The sequence below is a fragment of the Mustela lutreola genome, chromosome 11 (genome assembly GCF_030435805.1).
Source record: "Mustela lutreola isolate mMusLut2 chromosome 11, mMusLut2.pri, whole genome shotgun sequence".
In the NCBI taxonomy this organism is placed as follows: Eukaryota; Metazoa; Chordata; class Mammalia; order Carnivora; family Mustelidae; genus Mustela; species Mustela lutreola.
The window spans coordinates 60,230,327-60,257,456 of NC_081300.1; the positions used below are offsets into that span (position 1 = coordinate 60,230,327).

The following is a 27,130-nucleotide window of genomic DNA, read 5'->3' on the forward strand; positions in this document are numbered from 1 at the left end:
CGAGATTCCAGAAGGAACCATAAATCTAGGGAGACAAAAACTGAGAGGTTCAGCTCCTCTCCATCCTACGGAGATTTACCTTCATTGTCAGCTGTGGGTAGTTGGAGTTGTTCGTGACAATGAGGAGCCCAACAGACCATAGGTGTAGAGACTCGGCAGACCTCTAAAGATTGTCCCTGATACTAGGACGTCAGAACCTCACGGCCCCTCACCTCTCCTGCCCCTTCTGAGGTTTTGTACCTAATTGCGAACGTGTGACTTTAAGTTTCTTTTTTCAAAGAGGGCCCCCACAGTATTCAGGTGCACCCTTGTATGGAATCGTGAATCTTCCAGAAAAGAACCAGCTCTTTATTTTTCTTTTTCCTCCAAAAAATCAACAGACATGAAGCATCAGAAGCCCCAGATTTGGTGCAGATCAGAGATGGGAATGGGTGCTTCCTGGGGCTGCCGTGAGGATGACTGATGTGGGAAGGGATATAAATATTCTAATGAAGGGGTTTGTGAAAATTTACGTAACTTCTTTTATATTTAGCAGCTGATGTGTTGTCATTTGCTTCCATAGCACTGTTAATTTAATTTGGGTAATTTTGGAAATATGAATTCATAAAGCCACCTCTTACTTGGAGAGAAGGAGAGCTTGCCATCATGGGTGAAATTGAGCTCTGTGCCCACAGGGGCTTGAGGAACCAAAAATCACAGTTTGCTTGTAATTTGTAGTTTTAGAAAATGCCCAAAAAACGAACAAACAAACACACAAAAAAAGTGAATTAGTAACCCAAAGAGTGAAATTTTCAAGGTTTCCTTTCTAATATACCTAATGCTTCTGGGCCATATTTAACCCATCTGCTCAGTCACGGCTATTAGTAATCGTGGCTCACGGAAACCTGAAGGGACAACAGCTAAAACCGAACTTACCGTTACGATAGGCATGCTTTTCCCTGCTGACGTGATGGTACCACTAGGCAGGTGACTGAGTACGAAGAACTTTAAAATTACTCTTAGAATAGCTGTTGTATGTATCATTGGTGAATGCCATAAAATTACTTTAGACTCATAATTTTCATTTGGTGGAACTTTCTGGAAGGACGAGAATGTTTGGCAGATGGAATCGAGTGACGATAACACGGGTGTATCCATTTCTCCTCAGGCTGATCTCAAGTCCTGTGCATTTTACCATGTGTGAAGTCAACTCCTATAAGGAAAACAACTCATGGGCTACCTGCAAAAAAAAAAAAAAAAAAATTGGTGGGGTGAGGGGCAGTTTCTTTTTACTTGTAACTTTTTAAAAGATTCTAACACCTGTGCTTTCTTACTCGAATTTTTTCAAATGTTAGGAATTCTTCGATCATGTGAAGAAGCTCTGGGATGATGAAGGCGTGAAGGCGTGCTTTGAGAGGTCCAACGAGTATCAGCTAATCGACTGCGCGCAATAGTAAGTCATCTCCTGAGCATGGCCCAGCCTCTCTGAGGCTACCCTTCCCCCGCCCCCAATTATGCTGCCCTCCCAGGTCAATGAAGTCTCTTGAGTGAAAGGAACAAAGCATTAACGTCTTACTACAGAAATCAGTTTTTCAAAGGGCCCGGGTTTGGTAGATGGAAAACTGAAACTCCGACGGGAATCAGTGTTTCAAAGGAAGAACCAGAAGCAGGTGTGTTCATTTTCCCCGGACCCGTTTTCAGTTCTGTGCGTCCTTTTGCTTTCTATAAAAAAACAGGCATATCTGTGAATTGGGAGGTGCTTAGATATTCATTATCATATTTTCACTTAGGAACAGGACCCCCAAATTAAATTTTAAAATACTATTCACGTCTGCCGTCGAGCCCAAGCACTTACTTGAATGATAAGCGATGCCCTATACCTGTTAGAAATAGAGGACCCTTGAAAGTAGATGGTAATTAATAGAATAAGTAAAGCCTTGATGGAAAAAAATGCAATGAAGAGAAATAGGAAATAAGGAAAGAACTCTGGTGCCTAGGCTGGCTCGTTGTTTTTCCCTGAAATGCTCACTTTCCTATTTTCTTTTGCTATTTTAGATTCATTCTATGACCATTAGATAATAGTGGGCCCAAGAAGAAAGTTAATCAAGAATGTCTAGATATATTTGCTATTTTGGTGACAAAAACTGTATTTAAAGTTGTTTTATATAACACTTGGAACAGCAAGAAATGAGTGCTTTTACATTTTAAGTCTGGAAACTCTAAAAATGCTTACCTGAGGAAGAGATTCCATAAGCATGCAATCTGGTGGAGCTACGCTCGGAATGATTTCCAGGAGAGGGTCGCTGGGTGGCCACTCCAGCCCCTCCCCATTCAGAGGAGGTCAGGCACCATCACCTCATGACAGGCACCGAGAAAAGCCAACGGCAAGGGTGCTGGGTGTGTCCCAGGCAGTGACAGGAAGCCAGTCTGGGGACAGAAGGGTGAGGGAAGAGTGGCCATAAACACATGAGAGGGGTCAGTGAGGCCAGACCCTCCCGATGGCCAAAGGTTCTGCCAAGGACCTTGCATTTCTTCCAAATGCAGTGAGTGACCATCGGCTCCGTGACGGAGATTGTTAGGGTCACTCGGGCCACTGTGTGGCACATTAGAAGAAGGGAACAAGGACCCGAGCGGGAAGGCTGGGGTCAGGTGCAGCCATGGCGGTGAGCCCTGGGACCCAAAGGGGTTAGAACGAGGCGGTGAATCAGAATGCTGGGGGCAGAGGAAAGTGGGGATCAGGAGGTCAAGAGGGAAGGTCATGGTGCCATTTATTGAGAGGGAGGAACCTAGGAGATGTTAGGTGGGCGAGGGTGGGACAATATCAGACTCCGATTTGGGAGAAGTTAGATTGGAGATAGAGGGGCTGCCCAAGGGGAGAGAAGAAGCAGATGGGGGCTTATAGGAACCTGGAGCTCAGAATCGACAGGGGCCTGGACAAGGAAGTTCAATCCCCAGAGATTAGTTTCAGGAGGAAGAGGAACCCAAAACCACAACAGAGAAGTATGTGGAGAGGGAGTCCTTCAGAGGACGGGGAGGATCTCAGGGTTGTGATGGGGAAGATTGATGATGTTAAGAAGGTTCACTTAACCTCCTTCTTATGATGACCAAGAACTGGCTCACCGTCGCCCCAGCCCATGAGCGCTGGGTGAGCGGCCGGTGTGTCTCGTAAGCGGTCTTGGTGCAGCAGGGATAGTGAAAAGGCGTTGCATGCCCACCTGCTGCGTATACCCTGAAATGAGCACCATGAGCATTAATGGCCCTCCACTGTATACGCTGAAGAAACTATTTACTAATTAAAAATTTTGTGATCTAGAAAAGTATGTAAAATTTCCCGTCTCCTGCCACTCTTAACCATTCCCTCAAGATTTACCTTCAGTCAATATTCCCTTTAGTTGACATCTGTGAGTACACTGCTGTGGTTACTGTCCTGTCATTTGTTATGGATGTTTGCTTCCACGAGAGCGAGGCTGGGTTAGATGCGGATGTAGAGTGGGGGAGTGTTCCCCGTGGAGCTCCTCACCCTGGGAGGGTCTCAGGAGGCACACCCCTTCCCAAAGGGCCCTTATCTTTCCTTCTGGCTCTCACTAGCTCTTTCTCGAACCTGTCATCTCTGTTGTTTTAAAAGCCACCACGGTGTCATAGAGAAAGAGTACCCTAAGTTAATGCTAGCAATTTTAAGCAAAGCTCATAATGACTTTAAATTCACTTACATTGGCATTTCGAGTTGATGGGAATGTGTGCTCTATCGTCCTTTTCTGGTATTTCTTGAGCAGAGAGGTGGTGAGGGAGCGTCCCAGTGCTACTCAGTAGTAGCATATCAGGAATTTCCCTTTCTTAAAAGAAAGACCAGACCACTTACTCTCACACCACTCCAGGGATAGAATGAATGGCTTGATTTAACGTAGAATATGCAAGTATAAATTTTTTAAAAGGAAGAGTTCGTATGCGCCTTGACAACAGGGAGTTAGGATTCAGATGTCTGCTCCGCCACGGACAGTCATGTAAGGCTCTGGGCAAACTCATGGGGACAATTACAGGTCCTGTTCGCATGCAGTTCTCATAGCATTAATTATGTATATCTCCAAAGTCCTCAAAATAGTGCCCGCAAGCCCTAGATCAGCTCTTGCTGTTACATCATCATGTGGAAGCTGAGGGCCAGAGAGGTAAACTAAGGCACGTAAGATCATGGCTTCCCAGAGCCAAGGTCTGGCTTTCCTTTGGTCCCATCCTTTCAGATGACTGAGAGCCATGGGCACAGGCTGCCTCGTGCATGAGGTCAAGACTCCCTCTCAGACTTGACGGGAACAAGGCGCCAAAGCTTGAGCGGTGCTTTCTTAACTCTGGGTCTGGCCGAATCACAGAAAGCAGTTGCCCACGAAAACCTCACTATCTGGGTTAATCCTCACTGCTACGACGTTGCTTTCTTTATCCATTTTAATATACACGGGAATCAAGTTGGATCAATAACCTTTGTTATTAATAGCTTAACAACTATTAATAGCTTATTGATAGCTTAATAGCTACTGTTTTGCCTCTAAACCCAGATTTCAAGGTAGGGGGTGAGAGATTTTTTTAAAAACAAAGAATGTCATGGAAACATTTGTTAGAGCAATATAGGGCTAACAGAAATATTATGTTGTCAAATTAGAAGTTAAAGAAATAGAAGCTGCCGGGGCGCCTGGGTGGCTCAGTGGGTTAAAGCCTCTGCCTTCAGCTCAGGTCATGATCCCAGCGTCCTGGGATCGAGCCCCGCATCAGGCTCTCCACTTCTCGGGGAGCCTGCTTCCTCCTCTCTCTCTGCCTACTTGTGATCTCTGTCTGTCAAATAAATAAATAAAATCTTAAAAAAAAAAAAAAAAAGAAGAAGAAGAAAGAAAGAAATAGAAGCTGCCTCCACCAGTCGTCAGCATCCCTCCAATGAAAGAAAGGACATGTCACATCAAACCTGAGACAGTGATACTCAGGCCATCTTGTCCAACCCTTGTAATCTTTAATTCTTCAGGGAAGGTGTCTTATTCCTCCTTAAATGTCCAGGTGAATGTTCTTTCATGGAGTCTGTGCACAGTAGGCGCTATTTGAAAAAAATAATTAGCAAAAGAGGAGCCTGGTGTGAGCTATGGTGGTAATAGGAAAAGCTGGTCCGTCCCTTTAGAAGTGCACACCCTACCCCAGATTCAGGTTCTGTGGCCTCCTTCTCGCCCCTTGCAAATCCCCAGTGTTCTGACACGTTTTCTTTTTTCTTCGCATCAAAATTGCCCTGAGAAAAGATCTGACTTACATCTCGGTACGAATCTAAGTCACGGTGTTCCCTCGCTCAACAGTATTGCATTTCGAACCTTAACACTTATTAGGAAGGGAATAATTCTAAGCCCCATTAAAGTCATTTCTTCCATGGCAGAAACCAGGAGAATATTTTGGGGAAGAGGTGTTCTCAGTGATGCTGAAATTCTGTTAAGGCAGAGCTGCCGATGAGGAGTCTGGGAATATCTGAAAGGTCCTTAAAAGCTTATACACAGAGGTACCCAGAAGTTCCACTCTTAAATTACTCAAGAAAATTAAAAACATATATCCAGGGTCACCTGAGTGTCTCAGTCAGTTAAGCGTCTGCCTTCGGCTCAGGTCATGATCTCAAGGTCAGGGATCGAGCCCTGCATCAGGCTCCCTGCTCAGAGAGGAGCCTGCTTCTCCTTCTCCCTCTGCTTCTCCCCGTGCTTGTGCTCGCTCCCTCTATCTCTCTCTGTCAAATAAATAAATAAAATCTTAAAAAAAAAAAAAATGCGTCCAAACAAAAACTCATCCAGGGATATACATGACAGCATTCTTCAAAAGATCCAAAGAGTGCTAACAACCCAAATGTCCATCAAATAATGAATGGGTACAGAAAACAGGGTCCATCACACAATGGAATATTTTTTGGACTAAATATGGATGAAGCACTGATTCATGCTACCACATCAATGAACCTTTAAAACATTACATTAAGTGAAAGAAGACAGACACAAAAGGCCACATATTATATGGTTGGGTTTATATGAAATGTCCAGGATAGGAAAATCCACAGAAACAGAAAATAGATTACTGATTGCCAGGGGCAGGGAAAATGGAGAGTGAATGCTAGTGGGTATAGGATTTCCTTGGGGGATGATGGGAGTTTTCTGGAATAGGATGGTATTGATAGTTGCACAAACTTGTGATTATAGTAAATACCATTGTACAATTCAAACTGGTGAATTTTTATGTTATGTGGAATATATGTTATGTGAACTATATCTCAATCTTTTAAAAAAAAAAGACGATTATGGAGGATGGAGGGAGTCAGGGCAGGAAAAGCAACGGGAACACTGGTCAAGGTCGGCCAGAAGGGCAAAGTCCTCCCTGAGCCGGGGGTCCTCTTGTCAACCACAGATGAAAGTCTATGTTTGCATTTACAAAGCCTACTTTTTAGAAGGCCTCCATCAATCACAAAGGCGTGCCACTCTGATTCTAAAAACACATAAAAGCAAACAGGAGCCCCCAAATTGTAAAGCACCCATGATATAAAAATGAAAAAAGCTATGGTGATCTTTCTCATGCTATTTGACATGCAAGGAGTGGATACTTGCTTGGGCTTCTTCAAGAAATTGTGAATTTGTTCTGAGTCTCTCTGGGGAACCACTGCTGAGTCAAAGGCACTGTGGGGACCAGCTCTTCTGTTCCTGCTCTCTGGGCACTTCAGTTCTGCTTTCCCTGTCTGCTTTTCTCAGCCCTGGATTCTGACGGCAAGTGCACGCTGTAATCTGCAGGCCAGATCTCAGAGGAAACAGAGAGATCGGTTTTGCTAAAGGCCAGGTGGCCTGCATCAGGCCGTGGCCTCACCCACTGTCCCTGGGACCCACAGGTCCAGTCAGTAGCCACCCCTACATCCCTGAGCAGAGGGTCAGTAAGGCAGGCAGCCAGACCTACCGCCCTGGCTGGAGGAGTGTGGGAACAGTCATTATAATTGAGCATTAAGTATTGTACTTAGGGGGAAAATGAGTCTTTGAGGCACCAAGCAAGCTGTGCAAATCACCAGAGATTATATTTTATCCGGAATTGCCCAGTTCCCACTGTGAAAATTAAAAGACAATCTCTACTGCCTTATCCCCCAAAATGCATTTCCTCTAAATCCTAATAATAAGTGATTATGTAGCCATGGAAACAGCTATTTTGGGAGAAAGAAAATCAGAGAAAATTGGATCTTTAGAACAGGTTTATAAAAATCAGACTTTGCTTAATGTAACTTGAAACTCCACAGCTCAGAGTGTAGGTTCTTGGGCTTTGTACTGATTGTTTACATGAGAAGCCCTTCTGGGCGCGCACCCATTTGATTAATTGGTTTTAGAATACTCTCAAAGACCGAGAATATTCCAGAAAAAAAGGGAAGAGTCATGAGAAGGGTACAGTGATTTTCTGCCGCGTCCCAGTCTTGATGGTCTGTCAGGAGCCTTGATGACCGCATCGTCCACATTTACTCCCCAGCGCCATGTGGCTCCCATGGCTCCCAAGTTCCCGAATCTAAGCTTTGGAGACAATCAGGATATTATTAGCAAAAATGAGGTTTCAACTTCAAGGTTGATTTCCCCCCCCCCCCAGGTCATTTTAAAATAAGAGAAACTATAATTTAAACTGTGTGTGTTGCTCTGTACTGTTGAACTCATTAAATATATAATCAACCGCATGGGAGCACGTAAACCTTCTTAACGCTCATTTTGATCTTCATCCCTGGCCAGATGTGTTGTCAGATTTATTTTCTTGATCTGCAGAATTGGAAATGTTGCTGTTCATGGGCAGTACAGTCTGCCTCTTTTTAGATATGAGGAATAAATTTAGTATCAGGGCAAAGGAGGTAGACCAGATAGCTCAGAATAAGACAGTCAGCCCTTGATTATATCCGTTTCTCCCATGTCCATTTGGAAACCCTGCCCTGAGAAGGAACTCTGAAGAGGGCTTGTGTGACACACATGCTTCCATGTGAGGAGGAAGCCCACACTTCTCCCCCTGTGTCCCCTTCACACTCACCTGTGAACCACACTCACAACACTTCTTTTTTTTTAAATTTTTTATTTTTTATAAACATATATTTTTATCCCCAGGGATACAGGTCTGTGAATCGCCAGGTTTACACACTTCACAGCACTCACCAAAGCACATACCCTCCCCAATGTCCATAACCCCACCCCCCTCACAACACTTCTGATACCAGACGTGTGAGGTATTTTCCTCACACCAGGCCATTCACCATGACACCAGCTGGGTGTCGTCCCATTCAACTCAATTCTGACACTTTCTACCTGGAGCCCATGTCACATGCCACAGATTAAGGGGACGGTCCCAAGAGATGCCGGTCTCAAGGAACAGGTTATGTACGGTGTCAGCCCTGCCATTGACAACTCGAAGAACTCAGGGACACTTACTTAAATTTATTGGTTTATTAAAGGAAATGACAAAGGATACAGATGAGCTGCCGCATGAAGAGATGTGCAGGGTGAGATCAGGAAAGGTCTGGAGCATAGGAGCCTCTGTCTCCGTGGAGCTGGAATGTGTCATCCCCCTGGCGCAGGCACACGTTCACCAACCTGGAGGCTCTCCAAACCCCGTACTTATGGAGGCTCCATCATGTAGTCATGATCTAGCCTCAACTCCAGCCCCTCTCCCCTTCCCAGAAGATGGAGTAGTGGGGAGCTGAAAGGTCCAAGCTTCTAATCATGGCTTGGTCCTTGCAGTGGCCAGCCCCTTTCAGGAGCCCAGCCAGAGTCACCTCAACAAAACAAAAAATGTTCCTGTCACACAGAAAGGTGCAAGAGATTTAGGAGCTTAGTGTTGGGAACGGGGAGCCAAAGATGAAATATTAGAACAGAAGATGCCCCTAGTGCTCTTCCCACTTAGGAATTTACGAGGATTTCAGAAGCTCTGTGCCAGGAGTCAGGATCAGAGTCCAATAGAATTTTTTAAATCTTTCAGAAAACTACTTCCTTGAGTGGAGAATCCTGGTGGGTTCCCACACATCACCTCATTGAATCCTCAGACCTCCTATATAGAGAGGATGCTGAGATGGGGCTCCAAGTCCTGTCCCTTCCAGCACATCACACTGGTTTCTGGTGTTTCCCTTTCCCTAGATATTGTTAGATTCATTTTGAGGGCTGTGAAAATCAAGCCTTTGAACTATATGTGGTAAATAATAATAATAATAGTAATGTTGTTGCTGCCTTGGAACTGCATTTCCCCAATGATTTCTTAGAAGTAGAACCCTTGTCCAACTGCCCTGTGCGGGGTACCAGGAGTGAGGAGGAGTCAGTAGCAGTGAGAAGCCCAGCGTGTCGCCCTTAGCCTCTCCCATGCTCCTTGAGGTGGCTCATTTGGTGCCAAGAAACACTCCACAGGACCCAATTTAAAGACTAAGGCCAGTGGGACGCCTGGGTGGCTCAGTCAAGAAAGCGTCTGCCGTCGGCTCAGGTCATGACCCCAGAGTCCCGGGATCGAGGCCTTCACCGGGACCCTGGCTCAGTGTGGAGTCTTCTCCCTCCTCCTTTGCCTCCTGGCTTGTAATTGCTCTCTCTCTTTCTCTCTCTCTCTCCCAAATAAATAAATGAAATCTTTTTTTTTTTAATAAATTTTTTTAAAAATTAAAAAGTAATAATAAAGACTAAGGCCAGATTCCAAAATTGTAGTAGCTGGACCAAATGCAATTTGCATCAAATACCAAACCAAAGTCGTGTTTTATGAGAATAAATGTATCAAACCAGACTGGTATTTTATTAGAAAGAAATTTATTTTAGATGCTCACATGGATTACACTGACTTCATATAAGATCCATGTGGCCGTTTTGATAAAAACAGAATTGAAACCCAGTGCTCAGAGATGACAATTGAGTCTTTCACTTGGGAATACTCTGGTTTATGTAGATGAATAACAGCAAATAATAGCAAAAACAGGGTGGTGGTTGTTGTTGTTGTTCCGTTGTTGTGGTTTTAATTTGCTTTGTAATCCAAAGAAATATTTTAAGTGAAATGATGCCGAACATGAAAAGGAGAAGAGTAAGAAATTATCTTCCTAGCAGCCTCCGCCCATTTCTGAAGATTAATGCAAAGTCTGATAGACACTTAAATGTTTTGGTTTTGTAACTTTTAAATGCACAAAGACAGTCTTGAAGACAGAATTCTGTTCTGGGCCACATTTGCACCTGTGGTGATGTGATCGTTGCTCTGTGATAAGAGCCCAGGGCTCAGCATGGGACCGGCCGTGGTGCAGCTGGGTGTGGCACCGTCTGTATCCCGTGGGAACTTACCTTCGTGGTTATACTACGGGTCAGGTGCTGGGCCATCTGGACGATGGCCAGTGTCCTCCTACAGATTTCCTGCCAAACAGCAGCACGGCTGCAAGAAGTGGAAAATATGTGCATAACAGCTTGATAGGAGCTTGGGTTCCACGCGTGTCCATTCACACGTGTCAAGATTCCACAAAGGTATACTCTAGAGTCATGTTGCTTTGGACCTAAATTTTACCTCAACAGAAGAAAAAAAAAAAAAACCTGTGAGCAAATACTGATGTCCAGACAAAGATCTGTGTGCTGGAGTATTTAGGAGGAAGTGAATTGGTTTCTACCATTTCTTTGAAATGCATCAAAAGTAAGGTAGATAGACAGATACGTGATTTTTTTTTTTAAAGTATGATAAAATGATAATGGCAAAATCTAGATGGCGGGTGTTCAAGCATCCACTATAAAATTATTTCAAGTTGTATGTTTGAAGTGTGTCATAATAAAGTGTAGGGGGAGGGATACACACGTGTACAGAAGGCTACAGAAAAATAAATTACAAAGCAGCACTAGTTAACCATCAGTCGTACTCCGCACATTATAACATGCCACGTAAGACGTTTGCCTGTAGGAGGGTTTTTATTACAATTCTCTGAAGTGTTTGCTAAATTCTTTGAAACTTTTCCAAGGACCCCAAGGACCTCAGATTGAAAACCATGAGTAAAGTGTGCAGCTTCAGAAAGACTTGCAGGTGTGTCCCAATTTCTAAACCTCTACCGCTAGCTTTGAGATAGCCTGTAGTTATAGAAATTTACCAGGTGGGGCACTGTTCTGGCACATCCCACAAGTTGACCACTTGATCTCACACTAACCCAAAGAGGAGGAAACCAGATCACCTAAGATTCCCAGGACCACATCGTGCCATCTCACAACTTGATTTATCCAAGATTTCAAATCTTAAATCTAAAGATGTGAGAGACTGTTTTAGGTTAAAAGTTCAATGTTATGTGAGCTTCAGGTGTGTGCCAGGTGCCACCAGGTGCTGAATTGTAAAGATGACGAGGCCTCGCCCTAAGCTTATAAATAAGTGGATTTTTCACCCATTTTCTTCTCTGAAGCCACTCTCATCTACCTTCCATTTCCATCCAATTCCTATCATGAGCATAGTTTGCAGGTGAAAGCCAGGATGGATTTTTTTACAGACCTCCTCATGGTTCAAGAAAGTGAAAAGACAATCACAGAAGGGAGACTATATTTATAAATCACATATCTTATAAGGGACTTATATTCCTGAATATATAAATAACCCCTATAGCTCAGGAACAAAAGGTTAAAAATAATTTTAACGTTAATGTTTTCATCAATTTTAGAATAAGCAAAGGATCAGAATAGACAGTTCCCCAGTAAGATATGTGAATGGCCAATACGCTCATGAGAAGGGGCTGAATAGCATTAGCCACTGGGAAATGCAAATCGAAACCACTTCACAGCCACGAGGATGGCTGTAATCGAAAATCAAATAAAAACATGTTGGCAGGCATGTGGAGAAATTGGAACCCTCAGATGTTGCTGTTGGCAATATAAAATGGTACAGCACCTCCAGAAAACAGTCTAGCAGTTCTAGAAAAAGGTAATCACAGAGTTCCCATATGACCCAGCAGTTCCACTCCCAGATACATATTCAAGAGAATGGAAAACATACAACCCCACAAAAACTTCAGGGCAAATAAATATGCCCGGGATCTTATTCCTAGGAGCTGAAAAGTGGAAACAACCCATATGTCCGTCAGTTGATGAATGGACACACGAAATGTGGTCCCTCTGTGCAATGGACAATTATCTAGCTATGAAAAGGAATGAATCACTGATACAGGCTACAGCATGGAAGAGCCTTGGAAACCTTATGCTCCGTGAAAGAAGGCAGATACAGAAGGCGACATGTTGTGTGATTCCATGTCTATGAAATGCCCAGAACAGACATATAGACACAGAAAGTAGATGACGGTTGCCTAGCGTTGAGGGAGGGTGAGGGGGGCAGATGAGCAGTTACTGCCTAACGGGTGCAAGGTTTCCTTTCAGAGTGATGAAAATGTCCTGAAAGTGGTTACATGGAATCGTGCACTGCAAATGCACCTTCAGCCAGAATTCCCTGTTGGAATTAGTCCTGTTAAATCTTAACTTGGACGCCTTGGTAAAAATTAATTTGGACACTGCTGGTCATGGGGATTTCCTAATTTCAGGGCCTTTCTAGTTAATTCCAGGCAGGGGAAGAGACTCAATTCAAAAGTGGTGAACGATTGCTTGATTGAAGTTCGTATTCCTGACGCCGTCCATTGCGTTCTGGTTCATCTGTGCGCTCAAACTGCCACTGTAGTTACGCTGTGGAAAGCATTCAGTGTAAGATTTATAACATTTCACATTTTACGCATGCTTCCGTTTTTAAATCAGTGTAAGCCAGAAAAGTGAAGAAATGCAAAAGCACTGATTGAAACTATGATTCTCATGCTGAAAATACATCATGAAGACCTATATTAAATCTCTAAAAAAAGAATTGTCATGGAAGTTAGCAGGTAATTTTATCAGAAGTTATTTCCATGGCATTTTGAGTTACTCCTGTCCATGCAGAGCCTGACACTGTAAAGACTCATTAAACAGATGTTGAGTGAATAATATATCTGATCAGGTTTTTTGAACTCTTCCTCATGGATGGTTCATGGGCCATTGTTGGCTGCTCACGTGGGATTGTTGCTTGCTGTACCTGGAACCATGCCTGCCTTGTAGTAGGTGGTTAAGAAATAGTTGTTAGTTGAGTGGACTTTAAAAACTTTTCCTTCTCTGTGTTCTCTATCATTCATAGTCACCATTCTCGTGTATGCAGACTCAGTTTTGCTGTAAAGCTCAGATCGAAGCACAATATCCGTTTGTAGAAGCATTATTCAAAATAGCTAGAGAGTAGAAACAAAGTCCATCATAATGATGAACAGAGAAACAAAATGTGGTCTGTCAGTACAGTGGAATATTATTCAGCCCTTTAAAGGAAGGAAATATTGATGGTTGTGACCACATGGCCTCCTTTAGGACAGACGTGCCCACCGTCTCAGAGAAAACCGTGTACCATTGCAGTACATTGAACAACTACTTCCCTCCTCCTGGTATACGACAAGAATCTGTTCACAGTCTCAAGAAATTTAATTATAAGCCTTTAAGTTGGATTTAGCAAATAAGAAAGCTACCCTTGGGTAAGGTATCAAAGAAACAGGGAGAAAGAAAAAAATACCACTGACATGCGTCAGTGGTTAGAATTATGTATCTTTCTTAACACCAGACCATGTTAATCACATAATAATTAGAACCCATGATATCAGTGAAAAGCCACCTTTCAAATACAAGTTTATTCTATTACTATTTTTAGATTAAGGAAATCTAAGCACAAAGAGAATTTCCATTTGCTCACTAGCACTTGTATTCATATGACAACAGTTAAGTGCGTGGTATGCCTTTGTGTCTTAATTTATTTTATGTTACTGGGAATCTGGAGTTCATATTTTGCATTAAGGTGAATGTCCTGCATTATTTCTGTGAGGAAGGAAAGAAAGAGTCTTCCTATCAGCTACCTGAGACAAATGGTAACTGCTAAGAAAGAAATCACTTTGCCATACTCTGCCAGGAGGCAGGCAGTGACTAAATATATCTTCTAAAATCTATGAGACTTAATAGGCTCGTTTCTCATTCGGGTTCTTCCTGTGACACACAGTGTGATCTGAACAAATCATATACTTCGTTGCTGAAAATAGAGAGCCCCAGGGGCACCCCTCCTCAGAAGGCTCTCCCTACAGCTTCTTTCTCCAACTACATGCTTCCACAATTAGATTCTAAAGGTCAGCTTCCTTGTAAGGACCTGGGGCAGGTAGTGGGACACTGTTGTGGGACGCTGGCAAAAAGGAAACACAAAGGAAGCTTCCAAGTGAGCAGGAACCATGCTGACTGCAACTTGTGGTTGTTTCTTTGTTCTCTTTCATGTAAGTAGCATTGAAGAATTCACAGAGTCTCACACAGTCCTGTAAGGTGAAATTCATTTAGCTTTGAATTCTCCTTTAACCCCTAAACTGCTCAAAAAATTTTTTTATTTTCTTTTTCCTGCAGTAGTCAGATACACTATTAAGTATTGTTTTCCAGATGTTAGTCTTGGCTGGGACTTACTGTATTTAGGACATGGCTAATCATGTCCTGAGGCAGCCTGGTGGTTTCTAGAAAGGAAGCCACACGTTGAATTTGTCAGGAAGTCTCAGCTGGCACCTCCGTGCCTCGATTGGGCAGAACCTTCCAGGAGAAGAAACGCTGGGGAAATGAATACCCCTGCTTTCTGGAACATTGCACAAACATCACGTTTGCTGATACTTACCTACCATCCCTGAACGGTGAACTCGGTAAATATTTATGGGATATAGGCATGAGCTGGAAGATTCTAGCCCAACCCCATCAAAGATGAAAGGAAAAGAATGCATATCCATTACGCTTTAGTTGAGATATCATCCTTCCAGTGACTTGAGTTCAAAACCATTTTGAGGTTAACACTTTATTTTTAAAAGAGGCAAAGTTTCTCTTTTTTTTTTTTAAAGATTTTATTTATTTCTTTGAAAGAGAGAGACAGCATGAAAGAGAGAGAGTACACAAGCAGGCTAGAGGGGTTAAGGGAGAGAAGTGGACGCCCTGCTAAGCAGGAAGCCCCATGTGGGGCTTGATCCCAGAACCCCAGATTCATGACCTGAACCAAAGGCAGACGCCCAACCAACTGAGCCACCCAGGCGCCCCATGACATTAACACTTAAATGTATATATTTTTATATTGTATATATATATTTATATTTATTATATTTAATACATATTAAATTTATATGTAAAATTAATATATTTTTATTATATAAATATATATTTCTATAATATAAATATATAATTATTTATATATATAAATTACATATAAATAACATATAAATATATAAATATAAATAAAATATTTTAAAAATATAATATAGATATATAGATATATATCTCGATCTTTGGCTTCCTTTTAAATCACCAGTGTTCACTGTCTCAGAGAAAACTGAATCCTGCCATAGTACATTATAGAAGTATAGATGTGACAAGAAATACTCTGCTTTGTTACAAAGCTTTTTACATTCTATACAGAAGGGTTAAAAATGAATTATTTGGGGCACCTGGGTGGTACAGTCGGTTAAGGGTCTGACTCTTGGTTTCACCTCAGGTTATGATCTCCAGGTGCTGGGACCAAGCCCCCGCCTCAGACTTCACGCTCAGCAAGGAGTCTGCTTGGGTCTCGCTCTTCTTCACCCTCTTCAGCTCTCACTCATGCACTCTCTCTAAAAAATCAATAAATCTTTAAATAAATAATAAATAAATAGTTTCTAGTAGGGCTCACTGAATTAAGTTGTATTTGGTTTCTAAAATGTTGTTGCTTCTTAAGCTGAAGAGGCCAGCTGAAATTAACAGATGTTTATGTGTGCCTTTAATTGCTTTAATTTGGTTTCATTGCCTTCTTCCTTGACTACAAGGGATGACCAGGCTTAGCCTTGCATGGACACTAATGGCCAATGACTCCTTCCTTTTTATCTATAGTGGGGGTTAAACTAGAATTGAAAGGACTCTAAATGGTTCTCAGAATATGCAGTTGTTAGAACTAGTACTGTCTGCCCTGTGGCCATGGGTATTCTAAGTCACTTGACTTAAGCATAATTTAACTGTGACTTGCAAGCTGTGTCTCGTGGCAGGTCAGACACAGCGCTGATTAGGAATAGGAGTGCGTCTGCCGCATACACTTGTTCCCAGGAGCAGCAGCAAGACCCCACCACCACCACCATCTCGCAGGACCCTGTCCAAACTAGCTCTGGGGATGCTCCCAGCTTCCGATGATCTGATTTCATGATATATATATACAAGGTGCACCGAGAGAAGGACAAGAGCAAGTTTTCATATGCAGTGAAATTTACTGCCTAGTGTGCAGGTGAACAATTTTTTAACTCACGGATTATAAGTTTAATGTTCAAGTTTTGTTTTTTTTTTTTAAAGTGGTGTGGGAGCAGCCAGCTTCCTGGTTCCCAGAGTGGCCTGGACAAGCCAGTGTGCAGTCCTGCTCATTTGCCCCAGATCGGTAGTTGTGAAATTGCTCTCCATCCAGAACTGTGGCTTCAGGATGCCCCACCAATGTCCCATTAGACAGTCAGGCAGCAGGAGATATCACCATGTGTTTCTTTTCTTTCTTTTTTTTTTTTAAGATTTTATTTATGTATTTATTTGACAGAGATCACAAATAGGCAGAGAGGCAGACAGAGAAAGGGAGAGAGGAGGAAGCAGGCTCCCTGCTGAGCAGAGAGCCTGATGTGGGGCTCGATTCCAGGACCCCGAGATCATGACCTGAGCCGAAGGCAGAGGCTTTAACCCACTGAGCCACCCAGGCGCCCACGCCATGTGTTTCTTTGGAGGGAAACAAGCTTTTCTTAAAAAAAAGAAAAAAGTAGCATAATAAAGATTTCTGGTGAAAAATGGGAACAGTGATTAGAAAGAGGAATACACTCATCTCACAGACAAAAAATTTTTCATGTTTTTGTTTTCCTTCTGTAATTTAGTTTTTACTCAAATTTTTCTCTCCCTCTGAGGCAGGAACCCCATCAAAGAAGTAGATTTTCTTTCTACAGAATGTTCTGTAAATGGAGGATTCACATAGAAATAGACACAGTCTGCCTTCTCTTTTTTTTGCTTAATCTACTCCACATGTTCCTGCGAGATCTGCAAACATCCATCACCAGTTGCTGGCAAAAGGACAATTTAGATAATACACATTTTCTCTTAGTAAATTTTACAGTAAATCTATACAGATTGTTTCAGAGATTTTTTTTTTTTAAAGATTTTATTTATTTATTTGACAGAGAGAGATCACAAGTAGGCAGAGAGGCAGACAGAGAGAGGAGGAAGCAGGCTCCCCACTGAGCAGAGAGCCCGATGCGGGACTCGATCCCAGGACCCTGAGATCATGACCTGAGCCGAAGGCAGCGGCTTAATCCACTGAGCCACCCAGGCGCCCCTCAGAGATTTTTTTTAAATGAGATTTTGCAGTGTATACCATTTTGGTCTGGGGGTTTTTTGCTCAAATTAAGTTTCTAAGATTTATTCATGTGTTGCGTATCGTTATAGCTATTTACTTTCATTACTACATAATATTCAATTATGAAACTCTACAATTTATTTTTCTGTTCTGTTCATGGACAGCTGGGTTGTTTCCAGGTTTGGGCTATAACAAATAATGATGCCCTGAACATTTTGTTTCGTAACCCGGTATACATGTGTGAAATTGTTTCTAGGGCAGATAATAGACATGGAATTAGGTGATTCATAGTTTAACTTCATTAGATAATGCTAATTTTTTTCCCCAAGGATTGTATCTACTGACACCCTCACTAGTAGTGTATGAAAGTCTTCGTTGTTTCATACCTTTGTCAAAACACATTGTCTGAATTATTCTAAGGGTTTTTTTTTTTTTTAACTTAGTAGTTTTGAACAGTCCTTCCTGAAAGTGCCAAGGCCTGATGTAGGCATTATTGCTCACTGTTAGATCATGGTTTTATATGATGCCTTTCCAGCTTTATAAATGATGAAATGAGGTCTTGGTCACACAAATGATCACACAGCTTTGCCCAGAACAGAAAAAGAGCCCGGTACCCAATGCCCAGTCAGGACCACATTGAACATGGCCCCCACGGCTTTCCTATTGCTTCATTACTTGGGAAAGTCCAAAAGCATCTTAAAGTAAGACTGAACTAAACAGAGTCTAATAAAACCCAAGCAGGAAAAGTCATGTTTAGAGACTACTTAAAAAAAAAAAAAAAAAAGTGACTTCCACTGATTTTTCCTAAATCTAGATCTTTCTTTGTTACAAGGACAACTAGAAAGGCATATGGAGCACACACCCTTCCCACCGGGTCTATGAACATCTAGAACAAGGTGACCATTGCTTTGCTCAGCATGGAAAGAATTCCTGGACTGTCCTCAAAGGGCCAGGAGTATCTAGATTTAATTTTCAGCCTGTCATCAAATTGGTAATTATTCAGTGTAGATTAGGAACAGGAGAATCCCTGTGTTAGTACAGTGGTAAATGCCAAATGAGACCATCAGGACATAGGGAATTCGGATACTCCCAAGAGTGTTAACTTCCCACATCATCATGAGAACTGATAACCCAGACATCACCAGCCAGCATGCACAACAATGTGGAAGCCCACTCAAGTGCAAATTCTCTGTTTCCAACCCTTTCTTGGTCTCATCTTATAAACCTTGACATCATGTTAACATAATTGAGGTGCAATGACTTTGCAGTTTCCCAAGGTTTGAAGACTCTTGAAGTTTTAAATTATAACTGTGTTCTGAAATAAGAAAGTGATAGATATAAATGTAATATATACAGTGATACCGTAAGTATGTAATATAGTCCTTGAAATGGTCACCAAGTGGGTATATATCCAATGCTGTTTTCTTTGGATGCATTCATACATTCAGCAGAAATTTACGAAGCATCTGTGTGTCCCAGAGGTTGATCAGTATCAGGGGTGAAGTCTGACTTAAGAACCAAAAGTCACCATGGAACCATCTAAAAAGACAGACTACTGCGGAGCAAATCACAAATATATACACCGCACAAATTGTGATGAGTGAGGAGGAGCTCTAAAAGAGAATGCAAGGCAAAACATTTCAAAACCATGGGAAGACTACCTGTGAGAAGCCAACGTCATTTAACACAAACAATATTTATTTTTCATGTATATTTAGTTCCTTCATTTATTTTGGAATGTCTTTAGATTTAACACGTGACTCTTTTCCAGTGAAACCAAGCCATAGGTCCTGCTTAAATATCTCATGTATTAGTTCAAAGGAAGAAAATAGGCCATAGGAGCTAAATTGAAACATATTTTTCTTCCTCGTTTCACAATAAAAATAATTAACTGGTTTGACTCACAGCTTTCTGGAAATGTCTGTACTCTAATCAAAATTTTCTTACAGTCCCTAAGAAGAAAATTTCTACTTTGGCTGTGGGTGCTAGAAGGTGGTATTATTACTGCAGAAGTTCTGACTAGTCCCAGGATGGTAAACTGTATACAGAGGGTCCCGGACTTAACGATATTTCAACTACAACTTTTCAACTTTACAATGGTGTGGGACCAATACGTATTCAGTAGAAACCATACTTGGAATTTGGAATTTGGATCTTATCCCAGGCTAGCGATGTGCAGTGAGCTCCTCTCCAGAAGGCCTGGGCAACAGAGTGACAAGCTCCCAGATGGCCACATGATCACAAGGATAGCACACTTACAACCATTTTGTACCCATTCAGCCCTTGTGTTCGTTGCTTTCAGTACAGTGCTCAATTCCTTAAGATAGTCAATACTGGATCATAAAATATGGGCTTTGTGTTAATTTGGCCCAACTGTAGACTAATGGGAGTGCTCTGAGCATGTTTAAGGTGGGTGAGGCTCAGCTATGATGTTCAATAGGTTAAGTTTATTAAATGCATTTTCAAATTATATTTTCAACGTACAGTGGGTTTATTGAGATGTAGCATACTGTAAATCAAGGAGGGTCTGTATTCTTTCTTTGCACCATGAAATGAATCCAGAAGATTCTCATGTGCAGGCAGAATTGCCACAGGACCAAAGTTGCCTTTGAAAATCTTTCATAAACTAAAAATAATCTCCCCTTTGCTAGCTATGCAAGAAAGAAAGCATGCTAGTCAGAAACAGACCCTGAAGGTGTTCACCCTTGATGGGAAGTAAAGAATGAACAACTTAGTGACAGAATGTAGGTATACAGAAGGGAGTTGTCCAGGATTATTCCTAAGGACGTGGCTTGAACAACTGCAGGGACAGAGGTGTCATTTAAGCACCTCTGTTGGGGGTTAGGACTGACAGTTCAGTCCGTTGAAGGAGTTGCCAAACAGTCTGGCTCCCAAAATTCTCCAGTGTCAGGAGACAGTTGGGGATACAGGAACACGGAAGGAAACTTTGCTGTAGAAGTGTAGAAGTGAGAGTGGTAGCTATAGATCATACTGAACGCAATGGGGTTGGCTGAGAAGAGGGGAGAGAACAGGACGGGGCCCGAGAACTGCTACTCCTGAGCTCAAGAAGAAAAAAAAAAAGGAGGATCACTGGCCAAAGGCAAGTCTGGCCTCTTCTGTGTTCCTGGCTGTCCTGTATCTGACCTCTTCTGTGTTCCTGGCTGTCCTGTATCTGCAAATATGGCTTCTGGAACCCCACCCCAGCCCAGAGAGGAGCTGGGCCATCCGTCAATGACTGTACCATCAGGGCATGTCAGTTGCTTTTATCACCTGACTTAGGTCACGTGAACCTTGCAGTCAATGCAATTCCTCAGTCTTCTCAAAAGAACAGCTAAGTCACCAGCTTCTTTTAAGCCAAAGTTGGTTAGTCTTTTATTTTTGTTAACCGATTGGACTCCGCCTTGTTTTATTACTGGTCTCGCTGTCTCCGCAGAATCTTATTTCTAACGCTTAGCAGGTGTGTGGTCTTGGGCCTGTTGCTTTGCTCTCTGTGCTGCAGTTTCCTGACCAGTATATCTGTGGTATAGCATCCACCCCACTGGATTTTCATAATACAGTAGGTGCCCTCAAACTCACAGGCCCTGCATCAGGAATTAGGCCCTGTGTGCTAGGGCAGAGACACAGGGTACAGGGGCGACCCAGAGGAGAGGGCTCCTGGAAGGCTTCGTGGAGAAGGTGGCTTTTGAGAAGGGGCAGGATGTTAATAGGCAGAGATGAATGCAGTGTAATGCCAGGCAGCAGGGACTAAGTATACACAGAGAGAGGAGCATTGCGTGTACCTCACTGTCCACACTGGTCAAATGACACAAATGATCCTAGACTTCCATGCTTCCGTCTGATTTGACTGGCACATAGGGGAAGGAAAGGAAAGAAGTTCGGGGACCCAGTATGTCTCCTAGAGAAGTTCAGCGTTTCTGCCCAGGTTTTGGAGCGAGTGAGCCATGTAGTCAGCACTGTGTTTTCAGAAGATACAAGGGGCACCAGCACTCCTTTACTCTGCGGTTCAAGACTGCTGGCAAGTTACCACAGGAAACTGAAAGGGACGGTTGGTGAGACGCCGAATGAAAATTTTCTCTGAACAGAATGAGCTCTCAGTATTCATTTTCAGCCTTGCTCCTTAGGGCAGGTTGGGCCTTCTTGTATTTTGTTATTGTGTGTACCTGACAAATCTTGCAGGGAAAAAGAAAAAAAAAAAAAACCAGATACAAAAAACTACAGCACACACTGATACCATTTGAAAGCCTGCATTTTTCAAGTGACAGTTTGATGTATCCCAGTGGGGGTGGGTCCCCATACTTCATCATTCTTTGCCTTCATGATTTCAAATGACAGTGTAGCCTGTCAAAGTTAACTGTGAGTGAAGTTCTTGGATATTTATAAAACATCAAATAGATAGAATTGTGTCAGCAAAAGATGGGTCCTTTTATGACTAAACCACAGAAGGATTTTTGGATGATCGTTGCTGGCGACACATCTCTACGCTGAACTGAGAGCTGTGGGAAGGATATGGTGGCCCACGGTTGTGAAGGTATTTTCATCCCTTGCCGTAAAAAGAGTATCCGAATACTCCAAGCAAGTCAATGATGCAACTTCTGTTTTGTTTTGTCAGTGATTTATTGATCCACGGTTTCAGGGTCCCCTGAGAAAGTGGCAGTTACCCATGCGAATAAAGAAAGCATTAGTCTGCAAACCTAGTTGACGCTTTGCTGCTTTTCAGCCCTTTTACCAGATACCTTAAGGCCTGCCAGGCTGGAGTTCAGAGATTTTTTTTACTCGTAGTTCTAGACACAGCCTGCCTGATTCGATGGATATATTCCCAGGTGTGCGTGGACACTAGTTTTTGTGAATTTACTGATGCATAAATACTTTCAAAACTGGGTTTAGAGAGCGAGAGCCCTAACGGACAACCACAGCGTCCAGAGCGACCAGACCGGCGTCTGCGTTGTCGGTCCGAGCCCTGCCTCCGGCGACGCGTCCGGGCTCTCCTGTCCCCCTAGGCCCCTCCCCTGGCCCCGCCCCGCGTCCCGCAGGCCCCACCCTGGCGCCGGGTTCTAACGTCACCGTCTGCGCCGCGCGCGGCAGAAACAGGAAGTGGGACCAAAACAAAGGAGCGGCGGCCGGGAGCGGATCTGTCTTTTTCTCCCTCTTCCGAGCTCATTTTGGCCCTGGCCACCGACCCTAAGGAACCGTCCGACTATGTCCAACATGGAGAAACACCTGTTCAACCTAAAGTTCGCCGCCAAAGAACTCAGCAGGAGTGCCAAAAAATGCGACAAGGAGGAAAAGGCCGAAAAGGCCAAGATTAAAAAGGCCATTCAGAAGGGCAACATGGAAGTGGCGAGGATACACGCCGAAAATGCCATTCGCCAGAAGAACCAGGCGGTGAATTTCTTGAGAATGAGTGCGCGGGTCGATGCGGTGGCTGCCAGAGTCCAGACGGCGGTGACGATGGGCAAGGTGACCAAGTCGATGGCCGGTGTGGTTAAGTCGATGGATGCGACGTTGAAGACTATGAATCTGGAGAAGATCTCTGCTCTGATGGACAAATTCGAGCACCAGTTTGAGACGCTGGACGTCCAGACGCAGCAAATGGAAGACACGATGAGCAGCACGACGACGCTGACCACTCCCCAGAACCAAGTGGATATGCTGCTCCAGGAAATGGCAGACGAGGCTGGCCTAGACCTCAACATGGAGCTGCCGCAGGGGCAGACCGGCTCCGTAGGCACTAGCGTGGCTTCCGCCGAGCAGGATGAACTGTCCCAGAGACTGGCCCGCCTGCGAGATCAGGTGTGACGACAGAACCCGTTCGGAGGTTTCCTGACCGTAGCCACCTTCTCATATGCTCTGTATATTAGTGAGATATTATACAGTAGAAACTGAACATGCAAGAATGCTGAAATGCTCTTTACTTAAGATGCTTCTACCTTTGGGTTTACAGTGCTCTCCAGATACACTAAGAAAATCCATCTTAACTGGATTTCAAAGTTCCCTATAGCTTGTGATGTGTATTTTTATAGCTGCCTCTTAACAGAACTAGTGAATTTGGTGTGTATGAATCTTTCTCAAAAATTTGGTCAAAACTGTTGTTCCGTGTATTCCGTTTTCTGCCTGAATTTATCAAAGTGGAACTTTTTTTTTTAATCTAGTGTAATTGGTAATATCTAGAATTGACAGGTGGTGCATAAAAATTACAGAGAGGAGAATGATTACTTAGATTGATTACAGGGCTATCAATACGTCATTCAACTTAACGGACACTGCTATTTCTGTATATATCTTCTTCTTTGCCATCACATCCAGACTACTGTTCTATTGATCTGTTCTGGTAACTTATACTAAAATTATGGTAGGGCATTCTGCGTAATATTTCTTGCTGTTTATGTTCCACAAATTTTCTGTGTGGTAGTTCTTTTGTAACTGGAAAAAATGCCACATAATTTCATTTATTATGAGAAAAATCTTTTGGCTCATTTATAGTTTCATTTACTAAAGAGTTTTTCCAAAAGACACAGTTGAACATGACAGTTTCAAATGAACATCTTGAACACATTTTTAGTTCTTTTTGTATTTCAACACTTTAATTAGACTTGTCATAAAGTATGTTAATTAGCATGGCAGTCATATGACTCTGACATTGCCAAAGAACTGTTGATTGGTTTGAGAAAACCATGGGGTGGTGTGTTTGTAGGTTTTCTTTAATTATTAATAACCAAAAATAGATATGAAATTAGAACTGCTTTTTAAGTTCTAATTATTTGCATTTTTTATTTTCTTTTAAAGCAACAGCTTGAGAAAAACCTTAGAAATAGAAGTTGAATGTTTTATTTAGCCATGCAAATAACTTAAATATACGTGCAGCCATCTGGAAGTCTGGGAAGAAGGCAATATGCAGAACGGGACAGCAGGGTTGACCCTCCAAGCCTAGAGCCCATCTGTGCTGCCTTTTGTCTTTCTGGAACAGCAGTGTGTATTCTCTGGCTGCAAAGTAAAGCCTGTAGCCACCACTTTCTCATAGCCTCCAAACATGGAGGCTTTGCCCGGGCAAGTAGATTAATCTAAGTCAAATACTTCAGGATGTTTCAAATTCCCCCTTTTCCTTCACTGGTAGATTTCCCCATACAAGAATTACAGTGTTTTGGAAGATAACTTAAAGGGACTCTTCCAGGGCCTTTGAAAGATTCATGACCAAATTAGTCACCGTTATGTTTTCCAGTATGAATGAGTGTGTTAAAAAAAAAAAAAAAATGAACAGGTATATGCAGATGAGGGTGACCCTCATATTTAAGTGTCTTTATAACTGACCGGGTGTTATTCCGAAGTTTTCCGTAAGGGACACCTGTCGATTGTCCTCCCTGTATCTTCTTTCTAGAACTCTCCCCTTTTGGTGTCTCTTCTCATCCACATGGTTGCACAGAAGCAGCTATGTGAGTATAGCATGAGTTGTAACCCCTCTTTAGACTGGAAAAAATAATTACAACTTAAAATATAGCTAGTGTTCAATCCTTTGGTAAATTAAAGACCCTTTTATAGTACAAATATTCCCAACAAAATTAATATATTTTGTGAGATTAAACAATGCTTGTAAATGCCTGAACTTTCTTAAAATATGTTCATTTCAAACTATATGAATGTACATTTTTATGAACCATAAATATTTTCAAAAACATACCAGGCCCATGAATTATTTCCTCACTTTTGCAGTTGATGAAATGCTGAAATGTAAGCCACAGAAGTTTGTCAAATAAATCAGTTTAAATTGCATATTATTGCATGTGAGTGTACATCCTGTTTGAAAAACTATTTTAAAAAAAAACAGTTCAGGGACGCCTGGGTGGCTCAGTTGGTTAAGCAGCTGCCTTCGGCTCAGGTCATGATCCCAGGGTCCTGGGATCGAGTCCCACATCGGGCTCCTTGCTCGGCAGAGAGCCTGCTTCTCCCTCTGCTTCTGCCAGCCTCTCTGTCTGCCTGTGCTCGCTCGCTCTCTCTCCCTCTGTCTCTGACAAATAAATAAAATCTTTAAAAAAAAAAAAAAAAAAACAGTTCAGAGGTAGATTTGGTTCAGAAAGTGTGGTATCTTTCCAAACTCCCTGTTACCACCTTAATTTCTGTTTTGTTAACATGGAATGTCCACATATATTTCTAGAAACCCTAGCTATTAATTCTTTACTATAATAGTTTTGTCATGGCAACAAGATTCTTCCCCCCATCTTGAAACTAACCTGGGCTTTAAAAAAAAGAAAAAAAAAAAAAAAACTAACTTGGACTGATGACAAAATTTATAAAAGGCTCAAATCAAACATACCAAGGATATAGTTAATGTTCCATACAGCCACTAGTACAATTTTTACTCTTACTTCTTTTTTATTTTCTGCTTTCACATGCACAGTTTTAACATGGATTTGGGATATAGTTTTATGAACTATTTATTTTAGTTCAGATGATACATGTGCCATTGGAAAAGTCTTACTAAAGCTGTTTCTTCTGGAAGTGTTAATGCATATGTGTGCCCTTCAGATAGAGGTGTGCTATGAGTCTTGTACACTTTGTTGCCTACACTGTGTCCTTGATTTGGCAAAGAGCCACCTAAAATAAGCACCAGTTTGATAACCTGATAAACTGAACATAGTCTCAAGTTAGCCACACAAATCTCACATCATAAAGCAGATGCTTCCTCTGTAATATGCACACCATTCTGTAGGAGGCATTTCTATAACCAAAATCCAAAGCTCAAGACCTTCAATACTATTGGCAAAAAGCTATAAGCCAGTGGACATTGAATAAACTGATGATAACCACCTGCAATTTTTTCTTTTAATCAACTGACACATTAGTAAAATATGTACCTCCTTTACCTAGGTTATTCTACGACTAGATGGTAAAACGATGTCTGTCTTTGTCACAATTACTGGGCTTGGTGTGGTACCCAGCTCAGCTCGCTCCTGGTCATGTCCCTGGTGTGAATGCATAGCTCTCTTGGGGCTCTTACCACGGTGATGCCTAGAGTTCTCTAATGACAACAGTGGGTTAAGGGGTGCAGTGGGCACTCAGCCAGCACGCTCTCATGTCTCCTTGGAAGCACTGTGTCCTTTTTCTTCAGAGCATTTCCCCAAATTGAAATGTTTACTCCTGGTCTTCCAGGTTTATACACTGCCCCTCCCTCTTGAATAGTAGCAGAACAAACAATTCAGCAGTTTTTATTCAGAATGAACACAGTAAAAGATTTAGACTAAAGTATATCAGATGTTGGCTATCTGGGGCTTCTTTCTAGAGGAAAAAAAAAAAGGCACACTTCTGCCTTAAACAGTCCTCAGGAGTTAGGCAGATAAACCATACACGTAAAGAGAAAAATGGACATGAGTGTATACAAATGTTACAAAGCCATCAAGGTGAACGTTTAAGATTAGTGCACTTGACACACATGCTGTGTTTTATACCTTGACTCTGAAAAGGGAGTAAGTCACCGTATAAGGCAGGAGCCCACGCTAATCAAATCATGAACGTGAACTACATAGAGAAGGGAATCGGTGTCGTTAGTGGTTAGAACTGGCTTCTTGCAGGAGATAGGGTTGAATCTGGGGCTTCAGAGAAAAAGAAGTAGGAATTACATGAAGATTGGAGAGGCCCCGAGCCATATGGGGATTTGAAAGGAGTGCAGGGTTTGTTCAATGTCAAGACATCAAAAAGAGTGAAGAGGTTGACCAGTTGGGAATGGCTTGGAGGCCAGGTTGAAAATATGAACTTTACCCCAAGGGAAGGG

At 42.4% G+C, this 27,130-nt stretch overlaps 2 protein-coding genes across 4 annotated transcripts in view; both read left to right on the forward strand.

The window, feature by feature from the left end:
- The window catches only part of GNAL (G protein subunit alpha L), a 145,267-nt gene that overhangs the window by 97,914 nt on the left and 20,223 nt on the right, over positions 1-27,130 (forward strand). For all 3 annotated transcript variants that reach the window (XM_059138931.1, XM_059138933.1, XM_059138932.1), the window contains one exon: positions 1,335-1,432. In XM_059138931.1, the coding sequence (XP_058994914.1) occupies positions 1,335-1,432 (98 nt within the window). The remainder of the gene's footprint in view (positions 1-1,334; positions 1,433-27,130) is intronic.
- Positions 22,435-25,134, forward strand: CHMP1B (charged multivesicular body protein 1B). The gene has a single exon (XM_059138938.1). It carries the CDS (start codon positions 22,567-22,569, stop codon positions 23,164-23,166), a length of 600 nt encoding a protein of 199 aa, XP_058994921.1. The 5' UTR covers positions 22,435-22,566; the 3' UTR covers positions 23,167-25,134.

Bases quoted from the DNA above. Each gene is read 5' to 3' on its own strand.
- CHMP1B (XM_059138938.1), top strand. From the start codon at position 22,567: ATGTCCAACATGGAGAAACACCTGTTCAACCTAAAGTTCGCCGCCAAA.